Genomic DNA, 18,885 nt, shown 5'->3' on the forward strand with positions numbered 1-18,885 from the left:
CCGACTGGAATGGTTGAACAATAACTGAAGTGTAAAAATAGAGGGGAGGGGAAGAGGGGGAGGAAAGAGGGAGGAAATGAAAAATAAAATAAATGAATAAATAAAAAATGTGGGGTGGAGTGAGCTAACAATTAATTCCTTAGATTATATTATCTCTATATTCTTTTCTCTAAATGGGTTTCTTAAACAAATTTAATTATATCGTCATATACCTCAATAGATTTATTCCCTAATAAACCAGCCAATGTGAAATCCTGAAGTTTGCTCTTTTTAACTGATTGAATAAGATCGTATCGTTCTTTATTATATTTACTACAGTGGAATAAAACATGTCATATTGTTTCTTGTTGATTACAGTGTATACATTGCCCAGTTAAGTGTTTCCCTATTTTATATAAAATATGGTTGAGTCCAGTATGACCTATTCTCATCTGAGTTATAATCGTACTTCCCTATGATTTCTGTTCTCCCTCCTTCCAGCAACGACTTGTTTATGTATATTATATAGATGTCTGCCTGTTTCATTGTTATCCCAGTATAATTGCCATACTGATTTTCCTTAATTTGATTTTAGCTTCTGCTTTATTCAGTGGTACTTCTAGATCTACTTCACTAATTCTGAGAGCTTGTTTGGCCAGAATGTCCGCCTTTTCATTGCCTTCCACACCTACGTGGGCAGGAACCCAAATGAAATATACAGATTTGCCCATCATTTTAACATAATATGTCTTACAGAGTATGTGAACTCTATTAATTACTGCAAAACATCAGAATGTTATTTCGCATTACGTCCATATAGGAGTGATTCAATCTTTCAACACTTAGTCTTAGTGGATTATATAAATTAAACAAAATTGTGTTAATGTTTGATCAACTTCTAATACTGAAAGTCTTTGTATGTGAGAGAGATAGCAGATGTTGTGTGAGGTGGAAAATGAAGGAGAAATGTATTATGTCATGACTGCAACAGTGAGTGGCAAAAAAACTAAACAAACAAACAAAAAAAGACTTTGCCAACAGATTAAAAACAAATCTTGATTCTATTATTTCTGAAACTCAGTCTGGGTTTATAAAAGGCCGCCATGTTTCTAATAACATAACATTAGTTTTGGATTTGCTCGATTTTGCTGATTCTATTCATTCAGATGGTCTCATTCTTTTTCTTGATTTTTATAAAGCCTTTGATACGGTTGAGCACCAGTTTCTGTTTTTAAGCATTGAGGTTATTTGGATTTGGGGAAACTTTTGTTAACACTATGGCTATGTTTTATAAAGGAATCAATTGTTAAGTGATTGTTAATTTTAATACTTCTAATGGATTTGATATTTTGTGTGGTATTAGGCAGGACTTTCATTTTTATTAGTTTTTATTAGTCCTTAAGCATTGTGCAAAATCAAGATTTGAAAAAAAATTCTGTTTTTGAAAGGGAGATTAAGATTTCACAATTGGCAGATGACACCACTTTATTTCTAAAAGATGACTCAAACGTATCAAAGGCTTTAAATTTAATTTCTGATATCTCAAGTGTTTCTGGTCTAAAGCTGAATATCTCCAAATGTGAGATAATCCCTGTTCATAATTTGAGTTAGGAATATATAGAAGATATCCTTGTTAAATCTACAATTAAATGGTTATTTATTTATGTTATTTAAAATCTTTTAGTGAGACAGCACTTGAATTTATTTTTTTTTTTTGTCTAGGATCAGCAAAACTAAAAATATTCTTAATTCCTGGCTACAATGGGACCTGTCATTAAATGGAAGAGGGTCTTTCTCATTTTGTATATCCTACTTTATCTTTATTTGTTGAAAACAAAGTGGCCAAAGAAATTAATACTGTTTTCTTGAAATTTATCTGGAAGAACAAACCTCTTAAATTAAAAAAGGAAGTTCTTTCTAATAGTAAAGCAGAGGGGGTGTAAATTTATTAGATTTTTCTGACACCATATACATTTCTCAAATTAATTGGATAAAGAGATGCCTAACCAATCCAACGTCTATTTGTTTTTTTATTCCCAACTACTTTTTTTTAACAAAATATGTAGTCTTTTGTTTCTTCTTAAATTAAATTATCTTCCCTACAAGCTATCTTTAGCTTTGTCTAAATTCCACCAGCAATGTCTGCTTGCTTGGAAGCTTGGTTATGTTCACAATTTTTCTCTCCACCGATTATTCTTATGGAATAACCGAGATATTACAATCAAAAACAAATCATTATTTTTCCAAAGTTGGTTTAAAAATAACATTAATTGGATCCTTTGCTTGTTTGATGATGCAGGAAACATTCTTTCGTGAACCATTTATAACCTACCACTATTTTCCAACTCCTCCTAATGAATTTAATAAAGTTGTTAGGCAATATCACCCGGTTTAGTTCACCTAGTTAAAAGTCACTGTACATTTAACTGTAAATTTGCTTTTAGAAGGTGTTAGTCTGTTAGATAAGAAACGTAACAATAGCTTTGTGCGTCAAATTTTCCAATGTAAAAGGAAAATTTCGTCTAGAGGAAAGTTTTACTGGAGGTCTTTGGTTAAGGATATAGACTGGAATAGAAACTGGCTTTTACCTGGGAAATATTGCATTTTACAACAAGGCTAAAGAAATGCATTTTAAAATTTTCCATAAAATCGACCCTGTAAAATGTAGTATTTACAGTTTTTTGGACATCGACAGCTCCTGTTCTTTCTGCAAACAAGTAGAGGAAACACTACTACAGGGGTGGCCAACCCTGTTCCTGGAGAGCTACCTTCCTGCAGATTTCAGTTGCTACCCATATCAAACACACCTGAACCAATTAATTAGGACCTGAACACCACGTGATAATTACAGGCAGGTGTGTTAGATATGGGTTGCAACTGAAATCTGCAGGAAGGTGGTTTTACAGGAACAGGGTTGGCCACACCTGCACTACTACATATGTTTTGATTGTCCAATATCCAAGCAATTTTGGTCACTTCTAAATTCTCATATATCTGCTTCTGCCAATGCTGTGAATTGCTTTAATCTAAAAGACTGTAAAAGACCCAAAAGCTAAATATCTGGAACGCATCATACTTTTTTTATTCTTATATGGCAAATTTTTCATTCACAAACAGAAATTCACAAATAATTACCCATCCTTTTTTCATTTTAGAATAGAATTTAACTTCCTCCTAAAATCACTTTATATTATTAAGAATAATACAAAAAAAAATCTAAGATTCCTGAAATATTATGCAGATGTATTTAAAGAAGATGCTCAATTTTGCTTTCCTTACGGTTATTTGGTTAAGTGTCATCGTAATTTCATTCATTTAATTTTGTTTGTTTAATTTAGTAATTTTAGTTTTAGTATTATTACTCTAAATCTATTAATATTTTTCCCTTTCTGTGTGAGGGAGCCGTAGGTGAAGACATGGAGGCGGATTAACCCCAAAAGCTGGAGGTTTATTAAACAAACAACTAGCATCAACAACATGAACCAGGCAACGACAAGCAAACAAAGAGGCAGTCCAAAAAGGCAAACAAGGCATAGTCCAAAATCCAAAAACAGTAGTCAAAAGAGCAGGCAAAAAGGTCGTAACACAATGGCAGAAATAGCAGTAGGAAAACCGCTTAGTAGGCAGTGAAACTGGCAATCGGTCTTTGTCAGTCACGTGCGTTTGTTGTGTGTGACGTCACACCGGCGCCATTTTTGTGGTATCGCTTTGCTTGACAACTTGAGAGAGACACATAACGCAAGAGAGATACACGCCATAAAAAGATCAAGCTGGAGAAGTACAAGAAAATCGAGAGCACGCGGTACCGCAATAAACTAAACAAACATGCAAGGGATCGTCATTTTGAAAAACTGACTTACATGCAGGGTATAGATCCGTTTGAATTAACTGCAAACCAACGGAGTGCGCTGCCGCCAATCCCTCAGTGCTGAAAATGACATGTCATACTGTATATCATCAATGTCTTAATATACATTGTTTTAGTTTGAACATCATTAAACCACAGTAAGTATTTGTAATTATGTATTGCATTTTTTTTTTATTTCATTAGGTACATCTAATACTTACATTTACAAACTATTGGACAGATGTTTGTATCCAAAGTATTTTACAAATATGAACCATAAATGTAATGAAAGCAACAGAACAAAAAAATGTAAATACTATCATAATTTTATTAAGTCAAATACATTGAGTGCATAGAGAACAACATTAAATAAAATAAACATTAGATAAAATAATACACCCAATTAAGATATGTTGAACACAAATACAGATATTATGATAAAAGCTGAAAACCTGTAACTACTGACTTCCATTGTATTTGTTGGTTTTTCTACAATTTCAAATTCAGATTTTCAGCTTTCTTTATGATATCTTTATTAGTGTAAAGAGAAAAAAAATAAACTCATAAAGGTTTAGAACCACTTGTTGGCAGGTAAATAGTAAGTGACTTTAAATTTGTGGGTGAACTATTTAGCTCAAACTACTGATTGACTTATTGTTTTACTTTAAGCAAAAGCAGTTGTCTCAGTTCTTTAAAGGATTATTTAGTTCAAGTAATAACTGCTTACCTTGTGTTTGGTTCTGATGTACCAGTTTTGTTATTGTGAAGAACAAAAACAATAAATGAGTTCACAACACATTTTAGGACATCCTTTATTTACTTACATTTATACAATTGATATTTTTATTCAGGCACTGAGGGAAAAGTCATTTCTGGAGGAATGCCTCATACGGTTTACATAAGACAGGATGAAACATCAGCAAAACACACTCATACGTACAGCGAAAGAAAACAGTTACAAAAATGAAATTGGATTTTTTAAAAATAATGTTTCAATTAAGCACAAAAAACATTTACACACCTGGGCTTTTAACTCTTATTGACATCTACAGCTCTTCTACACTACAAGTGAACGTTGGCTTGTTTGACAGTTAAAATCCTATGCTGTAATGTGACATCTTCACCTTCACAAGGGAGTATCATGTTTATGGCTCTGTGCTTGTTATTAAGATTTTGTTTTTTTTTTTGTTTTTTTTTTTTGTTTTTTTTACTGTTTGGTACTTTAGCATCATTCTTATTACAAAATCCATCAGACATCCTGTTTCCTTCAAGTTCACACAGCAGCTGTCAGTTCTCCTCCAACAGGTGGTTTACTTCTACGCATGTCCATACACAATTTACATTCAGTTTGTCTCAGCTACCTCCTTAGTGTTGTGCGTCTTCTCATCAGTATCTCTCACCATCTTCAACCTCAAGTGTCTCCTTCTCAGCATGTTGGTCGTCCACATCTTCAGCTGACTGCAGTGTTGGTTTTCTTTCCCTCCTCTAAGTTTGTCTTGCAGTGTCTGTCTGTGTAGTTTCTGTGTGGCCCAGATGTAGAGATGCTGCTCAGTCTGGGTCATATGCAGCTTGGCTGACAATGACAAAGTTAGAAATGTATAAACAGCAAAAATATAACACAGAAAGAATAAGTAAAAAATAAATGTACTATAACGCTACAAGCTTATGAAAAATATGACACATTTAGCATAAGAAACCGGAATTGAATATTGAACTTTAACTTTGTCATCCAATATATTTATTTTTTCTACAGTGAAAAATAACTGAGATTTAAAACATTTAAGGGAATGATTTCAACAAAAAACTATGTTTGTTTTCAGAAAAAGGACAGTCAAAAATGTACTTTTTTGTCAGGGAGTGAGTACATCAGCAAATCTAAGTTGTAATAAAGAATTTTACAATATTTTTCCAACAAATACTTTACAATCTTAAATCCATAAGCACTAAGTTGATTCGTAAATATTTAAATGCAGTTCTACCCCAAAAACTAAAATTATTTGAAGCTCAAGCAATGACAGTTGTAAAGTTACTTAAATAATCGTTCGTACTTACCTTTGTGATAATGTTGAGAGCATAAACGGAGAAATGAAGATATATTTTGCGTCTCAATGCAGCTGGCCAGGACACCCGATGCATCCGTTGTTACCGCTACAGTCTGTCAATATACTTTCTTCCGAGCGGGAAATTTAAAATATCTGTCGTCGTGATCATTTATTACCTTTCCGATCGTCTGATTTACTATTACAGCCCTTAACACAACAAGAGTTACACTGTATTTACTCAGCGAAAGACGCTAAAGCCCATAACAGCTCACGTTAACTCGGATACAACACAAATGGCGGCTATGTCCCATAATGCAATTCGGTGTTTACGACAGTGACATCACCTGACAAAGACTGATACTTCGCAATGAACACACATAAGCAGTGTGCTTATATATGGTGGCTACCAGGAAGTACCACAGAGGAAGTACCCAGTCAATATTCGGGAGAGAGCTCCCTCTGGTGGGCGAATGAATGGTAATCTGCCATATTCGTTACATTCTGTCTAATGGTATTATTTGTATTTGTATGTGATTTTAGATATTTTTTCTTATGACTATGTAAATTATTGCTCTTTTTAGAGATCTGTCTGACTTTGTTATGATGTGCTTGAATTGTCAGTTTAAGCATTAATAGAAAAAAAAGTTATTCTACTGGAGAAAGGTTTGTTTTAAAGCTTTTACACAGATATATAAAGCGATTGATTAAAGTTTCAGGTTTTTCATCCAATACTAAATGATGTACCTGCTGTTTAAAATATTATTTTTAACTTTTATACAACATAATACTATTTTACTCAAAGTAAAGAGGACTATTGAACAATGTGCGTGTATTAAGTGTCTTAATGAAGGTTTAATTGATTAAATAACATAATTTCACTTCATTCTAAGTATACATCACTATATATAAGAAATGGAGTACTAGTTTTAATCAGCTCATTTGTGGCTGTTGTTTCTTGCTCAGACTTACTGGATTTATTTTTGTTAATTACTTTCATATAAAGAAACTGTTGAAGAGAAGTTATTTTGTTTCTGTTCATAGTTTTATTTATTTTAAACAGGACATTTATTGCTTTGTTAATTTTTAACAGGATAAAGTGTCCAAACGCAGAGAAAAACTATATATAATAAGTCATGACTCATGACTAAGAGTAAGTGGCAAAAAGGGTTAAAAAAAGGACTTTTATTTTGGCGTGACTTGTGACGTCATAAGCCTGCGCCGCTCCCGCGCTGTGATTCAACTGGAGAAAGGTTTGTTTTAAAGCGTTTACTCTTATATAAAGCGATTGATTAAAGTTTCAGTTTTTTCATTCAGTGCTAAATTATGTACCTGTTGACAAAATAATATTTTAACCCTTATACAACGTAGTTCTATTTACTCTAACTCACAGTAATGAGGTCTATTTTTTGAGGATAGGATAAGCTTTTTGTTCCCGAGAGGAAATTTGTCTTGTGCAAAAAAGTGCTATAAGCAGACAATAAGATAAATAAAACAAACAAAACAATTAAGTACATACTTAAATAAAGTAATTGTGTGTAATAAGTGTTTTAATGAAAGTTTAATTGATTGAATAGCGTAATGTCATTCCATTATAAATATACATCACTATATAAAAGAAATGGAGTACTAGTTTTAATCAGCTGATCAGAGGCTATTGTTTCATGATCAGACTTATCTGATTTTTTTTTGTTAATTACTCCTATATAAAGAAACCATTGAAGCAAGTATTGAAGAGAAGTTATTTTGTTTCTGTTCATTGTTTTATTCATTTTAAACAGAACATTTTTAATGCTTTGTTAATTTTAAGCAGGATAAAGTGTCCAAACACAGAGAAAAACTCCTGCTGAAGCGACTGATCTCCACACTGTTAAAGATGGTGTTTATTAAAGAGGAGAGTGAAGATTGAAGAAACATTCACAGTCAAACAGGAAGATCTGCAGGAACAAACAGGTTGATTTTCATTCTCAAAGACCAACTCAGTCATTTGATCCTCATTCATTTATTTTAATAATAAGAATACTAAATTAAATCCATCTTGCAGCCCTGAGTGTGCTGCCCAGTTCCCCTAAATGCACATAAACACTCACTGAAAGACAGGAATGAGTTTCTTTTGTTACTTGTTCTCAGGTCTTTTGTCATTATTTTATGTATTATTAGTCTCCTATTTTCTCTACCTTTTTAAGTTTGTTGCTTTTCTTGTTCTCCTACTGTTTGTAAGGTGTCCTTGAGCACTAAAAACGTCCTTGGGCACTAATGTCCTTTTAAAATTATTATTGAACAATCCTTATATTTGCGTGTCACACTCACTATACAAATTTATCAGGACTTACTGAAAATGGAAAAGATTGCTGTGCTCTATCATTGATAGGGAAAAGGAGACTCTTTGCTAGATTGACTTTGTCTCCAGAAACATTTCCAAATTCTGAAATTATTGTAAGAGCTTTTGAAATACATGTATCTGGATATAGCAGGAGCTTATGTTCTTGTTCCTCTCTGAAAATTCCTTGCAATTCCTTCCTTAACAAGGTTGCAAGAAGTTTGATGGCAATGTCAAAGAACAGAGGGCAGCCCTGTCTCGTTCTTCTAGAGAGTGGAAAGCCTTTAGAAATTATATCATTTGTTTGAATGGATGCTTGGGGCCTGGAATATAAAATTTTAACCAAGGAACAGAATCCAGGATCAAAACCAACTTTTGCACACACTTCTAGCTACTCCCACTCTTAACTAGCTGACCATGTGGGATCTCACATATAAAACAAAACCATTTGAACAGCTCTTGATGTTTCACTACGAAGCTACACCATTATTGACAAAATATACTTGAGAGCTAGAAATAACAACGAACGTGCTATAGTGGTAATTTAAAAGTTAACCGGAGAGTGACATTAACATTTGTTTTGTCTTTGACAGCCCAGTGTACTGTCGTGATTGCCTTCATTTCAATGGCTTTCTCCAAAATATCCTCTTTTTCGGAAAAGTAGTGGCATTTAATTACCAAGGCGCATGGCAGTTCCTTGTCGTCCACTGGTTTGCTGCGTATAGTGATTTGAGCGGGGAGACCTCTCCTCAAGATCTTTGCTTTGGTCTCAGCAGAGCCAGCTTCTTTTTTCAAAATACTAAACTCTTTTTCCAGCGTAGTAAGAGAGTCAGAGTATCCACCCAACACAGACTCCAGACCAGTCACTCGCTCTTTCGCTGCATCCACTCTGGTGTTAACCACTCTTCCACTTCCACTCTTGCTTTTTCTAAGATGGAGGCACGTGCACACGCTGCGGCTTCTCTCTTTCCCGACAAGACAGTGTTTTTGAGTTCTTTGTCATGTACGTCCTCGCTGCGTTTATCTGTGCTTAAGTGCACATATAGTCTTAAATTTTTGCTCGACATCAGCAGAACCAAACTTTACAAGTTAAACTCCGCAGACACGGAGGAGCTGCAAAATCTCTGTTTGCTCCAGAGGCCTACTCATCCTCCGACCCCCACCTCAACACCTCGCCCACAATGGAGGCAAGAGAAAGCAGAAGAGGGGCAAGCGTTGGGGGATCTGAACTAGGCTAGCGACTAACCCACACAAACCTGCTATTCCCTTCATCATTCTAGCGAACGTCAATTGCTAGACAACAAACTGGACTATAGCCGTCTACTTCGTTCATCTTAAAAGACTGTAAAGAACTGTTGTGCATTTGTGTTTACAGAAACTTGGCTCAGTGACTACGTTCTGGACATTGCGGTTCCAGTCGTGATACCATTGTAGTCTGCAAAAACTGCTTGCCACTGGTGAAGTTTATGGTTTTAAAATGCCAGCCGTTTTATCTACAGAGGGAATAAACAGCCATACTGCTTTTCTCTGTTTACATCCCTCCCAGCTCCAATGCCAACAACATGAGTGAGGCACTGAAAGACCTGTACCTGCACATCAGTGAGCAGCCTACAGCCCACCCAGATGCTTTTCTCATCCTGGCTGGGGACTTTAACCATGCAGACCAAAAAAGTGTGTTTCCAAAAATACACCAACACACAGACTTTCCAACACGGGCAATAACACACTGGGCTTTGTTTACACCAAACAGAGAGGAGCTTCCAGCTTGTGATGCAGCATATTAAGTCTGTCCTGCCCCCTCCTTGGACCCCTTTCAGTTTACATATCGGTCCTACCACTCGACTGATGACGCCATCTCCACTGCACTTCACTCAGCGCTCACACATCTGGACAAAACAGACTCCTACATCCGAATGCTGTTCATAGACTTCAGTTCAGCAATTAACACTATCATCCCCCAACAGCTCACTCAAAAACTGGTCCAGCTGTCAGAGTAACACCTCTCTGTGTAACTAGCTGCTGGATTTTCTCAGCGGAAGACCACAAGCAGTACTGGCCGACAGTAACACATCCAGCACCATCACTCTAAACAGTGGGGCCCCTCAGGGATGGTGAGCCCTATCCTCTTCACTTTTCTGATTCATGACTGTGCACCATCTCACAACTCCAATCTTTTCATGATGTTTGCGGATGACACAACTGTGGTAGGTCTCATCAACAAAAACGATTAAAAAAACTACAGAAGCAAGGTCAGCCGTCTGGCCGAGTGGTGCAGAGACAACAATCTCTTCTTAAATGTGGAAAAGACAAAGGAGATTGTTGTTGACTTCAAGAAAGTGCACACTCTGCATGCTCCAATGACCATTAACAGTGCGTCTGTGGAGCATGTGAGCAGCACTAAGTTCCTGGGTGTACAAATCACTGTGGATCTCTCCTGGCCAAAATATCACAGCAGCGTCTCTACTTCCTCCGCAAACTTAAAAGAGCAAGAGCACCAGCCCCAATCATGCAGACCTTCTACAGAAGCACAATTGAGAGCATCCTGACCAGCTGCATCACTGTGTGGTTTGGAGCCTGCAATGCATCCTGCAGGAAAACTCTTCAGCGCATAGTGAGAACAGCTGAGAAGATCATTGGTGTCCCTCTACCCTTCCTCCAGGACATTTACAGCACCCGTCTCACCCGAAAAGCCCTCTGCATAACAGCAGACCTCACTTACCCAATGCATAGCTTCTTCAGTCTGCTGCCATCAGGGTGGAGAATGCGAAGTCTCCAGGCCAGGACCAACAGACTGCAAGACAGCTTTATCCATCAGGCTGTCAGGAAGCTGAACCCTCTCCCAACTCTGCCACCACTCCCCTCTCCCTCCACATGCATTTTTGGACTCTGACACACATGAAAACACACACACATGCACACATTCATCTGCACTGGTCACTTTATGTAACATTGGTCTACCAGTTAGACACATCATACTACATTTACATATATTATGAAACTGTCACTTTATCATAATCATCATGTGCACAAGCGTTTTTGCACTATATACTGTTCTTTATCTGCACAACTCTGGTTTATAATTTTTTATTGCGTATGTATATTTTTAGACTACACTTTAAATATATTTTTAGACCACATTTTATGTACAATTGTATATATTGTAAATTTAGATTAAACATCGCAAGCGGGCTTGCACTGATTAAACTAATATCGCTGCTCATGAAAAGACCGGTATTGCTATTAACATGACGTATGCATATAATAAGGTACAGTATATGTCAAAATCTGTGCAGTATCAGACAGCACCCATGAGAACAGCACAGCAAGCGTTAACAGATTCAGTTGTGTCAAGCAGTGCGTGAAGGGCTGGTGAGTGGTCTGTGTATCTTTTGGTCCCTCATTTATAGTATTTATGGTATTTTTTGTGATAATGGGATTTCGTTGAGACATATTTTCCTCATGCATGCATATATTTTTTTGCTTGTTAGTTTGATTAGTGTTGATTTCAAATGCAATAAATCTGTTTGTATAAAACTTGTGGTAACGGTGCTTATAATTGGTGGGTGCGACAAAATTTTGGTTGATGCGCCTACATTTTTTAAATTAGGAGCACTGGTGCTACCAAGCAAAAAGGTTAATTTTGAGCCCTGGTCTACTTTACAAATTTTAGAAAAACATTTTGTTTTAATTATGAATAAATACAAATAAAAACAGGTCATTTACAGCTTTCAAATCTTTCTTATCAATATGAACAAAATTACTTTTATGATCAATTATGTAAGAAACTCTGAAAACTGGACTGACAGATTCAATTTACTATAACTTCTATGTTAAGCGGCGTTGACACATTTTACATTGTAAAAGAACTAAATAAACATTAATTGAATTAAATCTGTTTAAATGTGTACACATTAATGGACAGAACAAAATATGACCTGATAAATTTTACATTTAATGTGCATCAAAATTACAGTGTGTGTAGCCAATGTTTCCAGTGTCTTTTCAATTTTCAGCTTTTGATGAAGATTTTCATGCAGAGTTTTATAGACTTAATGAAAACGAATGTTTTTTTTATTTTTTATATTTTTCAGACCTAATTGAACAGAATGAGGGGAGTAAAGAGGAGGAACATCATGTCAAAAGTGAGGAAAAAACTAATTTACAGACTGATGGTATTTTGAAAAGGAGAGACAAGAATTGTTTCACCTGCACTGAGTGTGGAAAGAGTTTGGCAAAAAAAAGCAAACTTAAGATTCACATGAGGATCCACACTGGAGAGAAACCATTCACATGCACTCAGTGTGGGAAGAGTTTCAGCCAATCATCACACCTTAAACATCACATGAGAATCCACACTGGAGAGAAACCATTCACATGCACTCAGTGTGGTAAGAGTTTCAGCCTATCATCAAACCGTAATAAACACATGAGGATCCACACTGGAGAGAAACCATTCACGTGCGCTCAGTGTGGGAAGAGTTTCAGCCAATCGTCACACCTTAATCTACACATGATGATACACACTGGAGAGAAACCATTCACATGCACTCAGTGTGGGAAGAGTTTCAGCCTATTATCATCCCTTAATCTACACATGATGATCCACACTGGAGAGAAACCATTCACATGCACTCAGTGTGGTAAGAGTTTCAGCCTATCATCAAACCGTAATAAACACATGAGGATCCACACTGGAGAGAAACCATTCACATGCACTCAGTGTGGGAAGAGTTTCAGCCAATCATCACACCTTAATCTACACATGATGAACCACACTGGAGAGAAACCATTCACATGCACTCAGTGTGGGAAGAGTTTCAGCCAATCATCGAACCTTAATCTACACATGAGGATCCACACTGGAGAGAAACCATTCACATGCACTCAGTGTGGGAAGAGTTTCAGCCTATTATCATCCCTTAATATACACATGATGATCCACACTGGAGAGAAACCTTTCACATGCACTCAGTGTGGGAAGAGTTTCAGCCAATCATCACACCTTATTAAACACATGAGGATCCACACTGGAGAGAAACCATTCATGTGCACTCAGTGTGGGAAGAGTTTCAGCCAATCATCATACCTTAATAAACACATGAAGATCCACACTGGAGAGAAACCATTCACATGCATTCAGTGTGGGAAGAGTTTCAGCCAGTCATCATCCTGTAATCTACACTTGAGGATCCACACTGGAGAGAAATCAAACAACAGAATTTCGCATGCTTAAACTCTAGTATGACCGCAGCTTCGGTGTGGGATGAGTTTCAGCAACTCCTCAGACCTTAATAAACACATGAAGACTCACACTGGAGAGAAACCATTTACATGCACTCAGTGTGAAAAGAGTTTCAACCGATCAGCAAACCTTAATGAACACATGAAGATCCACACTGGTGTGAAAGAGTATATGTGCTTGAGTGTGAGAAGACTTTTCTTACAGCTCCAAATTTGAAACTGCACCAGACGATTCACACTGTTACAAGAAGTGTTATTGGTTAACACATCTGAAAACAGAAGAGGATTCACACTGGAGAGAAACCGTACAGATCTGATCAGTGTCCACAGAGTTTCGCTCAATCGCCGCAGCTTAAGAAACACATGGACAAGAAGTTGCACACATGATATGAATGCAGCACAACATTTTTCATATGCACAAGATTTTTCATGTCTGAATAATGTTTAAAAAGGCTGAGGAACGGTATACTCTTTTCTAACACTCCTACACTGGGGTTGTTGGTGGGGTTGTAAATGTGTCACGTTTCTCCCTCTCTCCACACTCTCCAGTGTATTCATGTAGCTAGTGTTGTTTTGGATGATGTTCTCTGTCTGACTCCCTGAATGAGAAACAAATCACTGGGAAGACGCCGCACATCAAATAAGGTGGAGCTCCAGGACGGTTAGTTTGCAGTATAGCAGGGCATCAAGTTTAGAAAGCCCATTCAATTGTCCTGTGTTGCATCTTTTATTAGTAAAGGATCTTTATTTGTCGCCCGAGATCATGTGCGGTGTCCACAACAAAGGGAGCTGAGTGATGTCGCTCTACATAGACGCGGGCTGTAGGTGATTTTCCTCTAGTTCAGCGGTTTCAGGTACTTTACACTTCGACAACAAACAAGGAAAACAAAACGTTAGCATACCGGCATCGTTGATGGGTGACTGCTAAGGCGATGGGGTACAGCTGTTGACATTATCCATGCCACTCGCTTTGAATGAACTGTTAGTGCGCACATACATTCCTTGTATAGAGGCCGCTGGACACACAGACACACCCACACATACACCCACACATACACAAACACACACACACACTTCACACGCACACACATACATTGAACGAACTGTTTAACATTCAGATTCCAGTTGATGCTTCCAGTAACGTTATGTTGGTTAATTGAGAAAACACTGGACTCTGATGCGACTGAACTGTGTTTCCGTGGGTTGATTTTGTATGTGGTTTACCTTTGAATGGCCAGAGAGCCAATGATTGTGAGGGGTGTAATTTCCATGGGGTTTGTTCTTGTATATGGATGAAATGCTCAGTGCTGTCTTTCACTTAGTAAATACTGATTACGGTTGTGATTGCAGTGGATAAATTCTTCTGTGAGTGTGGTATAAATTCATCATGATGTTTTCATAAAGATGTTTATTTTCAATTGTGCTTTTAAACAATCTATTGGTAGTGATATTTCAGTGATAGAAAAATAAATATTTCTATGCATACTCAATTGGTGAATTTGTGTAAAATTTTTGTGTATTTTTGTGTGTTATGTTTAGTATAGTTTGTAGTCGGTGGCTTATTGCTATCTGGGTTAAAGTTAAATTTGTAATATATTGACGGATTTATTCTGTCTGGCACCCGAACAAAAAGTTAAAAATTACCTACTTGGGGGTTTAAGAAAGGGCCACCGTTACAGAGTTTACTACGGTAGGGATGGTATAAAGTTTAACCCAAAGAATGACCAGTCTGTCAGATGAAGAAGAGCCAGAGTCAAAGATTCAAATAAATAAATGAAGTTTACTGAAGATAGTTTGCAGTTTCATCAGCAGAAGCCAGCTCAACATTTGCAATGAGTTCCTAGGCCGCTCTGACTTACAGTACAACAATGCAGTAATTATACTCTACACAAGTCCAGAAAAGGTGGGATCCAGGTAAACAGTTCTCATTGGTTACAGCAAAAATAGACAATTCTAAATGCTCGTGTCAATGAAGTATTGTATCTAGCTCCAGATATGTATGGCCTTAATGCGTGCGTTAAGAAAGAATTGTATCTAACTCCAGATATGGATAGCGACATGGTTCCTGGGGGTTAGGTCGACCCTAAGTTATTAAGAGCTGATCTCCGACCTGTGAAAAGCTAAATCAGGGTCACAATAGACACAAGAGACCATCTGTGTTAAAATCTCAAGGATGGACCTTGTACGGTGAGGCAGTGGCGCAGCAGGTAGTGCTGTCGTCTCACAGCAAGAAGGTCGCTGGTTAGAACCTCGGCTCAGTTGGTGTTTCTGTGTGGAGTTTGCATGTTCTCCCTGCCTTTGCGTGGGTTTCCTCTGGGTGTTCTGGTTTCTCCCACAGTCCAAAGACATGTGGTTACAGGTAGGCTAAATTGACTATAGTGTATGAGTGTGGGTGTGGATGTGAGTGTGGATGTTTCCCACAGATGGGTTGCGGCTGGAAGGGCATCCGCTGCGTAAAAACTTGCTGGATAAGTTGGCGGTTAATTCCACTGAGGCAAGGGACTAAGCCGACAAGTAAATGAATTAATGTTTCTTGTACGTTCAGCTGTGTTATGAAACTGGTTCCATCAACAGTCTGCTACAATATCCTTACTACACACAGTGTCTATCTCCATACAAAAGGAATTACTTTAATAAGACTTACAATCAAAACAGATTAATCAAACAGGTAAATTATTGTAGACAATATCAGGACAACTAGAACAGGTGTTTTTTTTTTCTCCTCTGCATCGATACTTTGTTCAGAGGGACAGAGAGAGAGAGAGATCTCCATGGCCTATGACCTGTTTTTTGTGTCTCCTGAATACAAAATTAAAATAGACAGGGAAACAAGGACACTGAACATTCTTACATTCAGTGTGAACGTATATATTAGTTAAATCAATAAGTTCTATAATTAATAATTAAATTGAATAAAATTAATTAAATAATTATATTTAATAAAAAGTGATGAGAAACAGGATGTTGAGAAAAAGGATTAACGTTGATTTGTTGAGATGAATTTGAAGGTAGAACTCTAACTCCTTCAGTCCCCTGTTTTTGACCGAAGCGAATTAATCCGCTCCAGGTCAACCAGTGAGGTCACTAAAGAAAGTGGAAGTAATGACTCGTGCTCCCTACTTAGGTTACAGAGTTTCTTTGACCTTTCTTGGACATGCTGGAACCTAAAAATTCCAGTCCCCAAGCTAAGGGCTCTTCCACCTTCTACTCACAATGGGCCTTATCCTTGTATTCATCAAGCTATTCGGTTTTGAAGACAGTTCGTCAGTATCAGTAGACGTTTCTCATCCTCAGTAGTATTGACGGTCCTGCAAGCAGAAGTGGAAATATACGAAAAAACTAAACAGCGGACCAAAGTCCAGAATATGAACACAAATGCGCAAGCCCTAATAGTCATCCAGAAGTAAACAACACATACTTTCATCGATACATCCTCTGATGCATTTACAACTTACTCCAAATCTAAATCCTAACATCCAGGGTAATTCTAAGACTCAAGAGTTCCTCTGATCAGACACAAAAGGTCATCCACTCAACCTAAGCCACACAGGATTCAAATTGAATAGTCCCACATGAAATTATCTATGTTGACGAGGCTGGCTTCAACTTGGTGAAATTGCGTCTTAGGAGAAACATAATAGGCCAAAGGGCCACCATTACCAGGCCGAGCCAGAGAAGAATAAGTCAGGCAAATGCAGAAGACAAGGCAGAATTGAAAATTACTTAGTTTTTTTTAATGTAATTGCGGTGCTTTTTCTGTTTGTATATCTTGCAGTAATATTCTTTTGCATATAAAGTCTGTACTGCAGCAATTCTGTGTCTGTATTTTTTTTTTTTTTTACATACAGTAAACTGTAAATTTTTTTAAAGCTACTCTGGGATGGTCGTTAATTTTTTGTATTGAATTTCTGCAGCATAAGAAACAAAATGCATGAATTTACTGTACTAAACCCATAACACAAACATTTAGAGAGGCTTCAAATATAAGGGCAGAGCTGAATAGCTAAAATAGTGCTGTTTCTGTAATGTCAGCTGATGATCGTGTTTTTATTTTCAATGTGTTCTGATTGACTAAATGTTTCTGTTGCAAGAGAACATTCGAGGTTACTAAAGTAACCCTTCGTTTCCCGAGGAGGGGAAGGGAAGCACTATAAGTGGATTTGATGTTCTAAATTCACGTATGGGAGGATTCAGTTCAGAAGCTGCTCGTCTGAAAGAGTATTGAACGGGCCAATGAAAGCAATGAATTGGCAGCGCAAGCTTGCGCAGGTGTGCTGCATCGCCAATTAACTGAGCATATAAGCACACCTGGCGCCAGCAAACGCTATCCGCAGGCACCTGTACCCAAAAACGCGGGCTGACCAGCAGGCAGACCTAACGTAGTGGGCCAGCGAGTGACTCCTCCACTGAGTCAGTGCTGGGGGCCTCAGAGGAATCTGCAGGGCTCACCGAATGGAGAACTTTACTGTCAGACAGGAGGGTGCACATCTCTCCGTGTTAGGGAAAAAAGGCACCGCAAGCGTGCTACAACACCCACCGAGTTGTTTCCTCAATCACCAAAGGTCCCTAAAACCCTTGAGGTAACCACGCGAAAATGCCTCCAGGTCCCCGAGCCTCTTAATGGAGGCCAACGCGACCAGCAGAGTCTTCAGGTACAGAAATCTTAAGGATACTGAGTCGAGCTGCTCGAAGGGATCAAATCGCAAGCTCGTGAGAACGAGGGCGAGATCCCAAGAGGGCAGGAGAGGGGGGGCGAGTTGGATTAATTCGCCTGGCGCCTCTAAGAAACCGGATGATGAGGTTATGCTTTCCCACGGTGCCGCCAGCCACTGCATCATGGTGAGCGGAGATGGCGGTTACGTAAACCTTGAGAGTGGAGGGCGACAGCCTGCTATCCAGCTTCTCTTGAAGGAAAGAGAGCACAACACTGATCTGGCAAGATCGGGGGTCTTCTCTGCGAGAGACACACCATTCAGTGAATAGACTCCACTTCAGGGCGTAGGCGCGCCTCGTGGAGGGGGCTCTAGCCTGAGTGATGGTAACGACCACCGCGGGCGGCAGGTTACCTAAGTCTTCCTCGCGTCTATGGACCACACATAGAGGTTCCAGAGATCGGGGCGAGGGTGCTAGACGGTGCCTTGTCCCTGAGAAAGTAGGTCCTCTCTCAAAAGGATCTGCCATGGGAGGGTCGTCGCGAGGAGGGAGAGCTCCTCTCCAGGTCCGGTTGGGCCAGAGGGGCGCAACTAACAGAACCTGTTCCTCGTCCTCTCTGACCTTGCACAGTTACTGCACGATCAGGCTCACTGGGGGAAACGTATACAGAGGCCAGTTGTGGGCCAGTGTATCCGTGCCGAGAGAGCCCTCGGTCAGGGAATAAAACAACTGGCAATGAGCGTTCTCGGGGGAAGCAAACAGATCGATCTGGGCCTCCCCGAATCGTGCCCATATCAGCTGGACAG

General features: G+C 38.3%; 1 protein-coding gene and 1 long non-coding RNA gene across 3 annotated transcripts; one reads left to right on the forward strand and one right to left on the reverse strand.

Annotated features, from left to right (window-relative positions):
• Positions 1 to 4,622: 4,622 nt before the first annotated feature.
• On the reverse strand, positions 4,623 to 6,159 carry LOC141381724 (uncharacterized). Its single transcript, XR_012402357.1, has 2 exons — positions 5,879 to 6,159; positions 4,623 to 5,399 (listed from the first exon to the last, which is right to left on the reverse strand). It is a non-coding gene; the product is annotated as an uncharacterized lncRNA (long non-coding RNA).
• A 908-nt stretch (positions 6,160 to 7,067) lies between these two features.
• Positions 7,068 to 14,916, forward strand: LOC137491111 (uncharacterized). Of its 2 annotated transcripts, none has more exons than XM_073947891.1 (3): positions 7,068 to 7,118; positions 7,676 to 7,818; positions 12,277 to 14,916. In XM_073947891.1, exon 3 carries the CDS (start codon positions 12,444 to 12,446, stop codon positions 13,416 to 13,418), a length of 975 nt encoding a protein of 324 aa, XP_073803992.1. In that variant the 5' UTR covers positions 7,068 to 7,118; positions 7,676 to 7,818; positions 12,277 to 12,443; the 3' UTR covers positions 13,419 to 14,916. The 2 variants fall into 2 exon arrangements, with proteins under 2 accessions (XP_073803992.1, XP_068076304.1); XM_068220203.2 differs by having other exon boundaries at positions 7,679 to 7,818.
• The last annotated feature ends 3,969 nt before the right edge of the window (positions 14,917 to 18,885 follow it).

Source organism: Danio rerio, chromosome 4, assembly GCF_049306965.1.
Source record: "Danio rerio strain Tuebingen ecotype United States chromosome 4, GRCz12tu, whole genome shotgun sequence".
NCBI classification, from domain to species: Eukaryota; Metazoa; Chordata; class Actinopteri; order Cypriniformes; family Danionidae; genus Danio; species Danio rerio.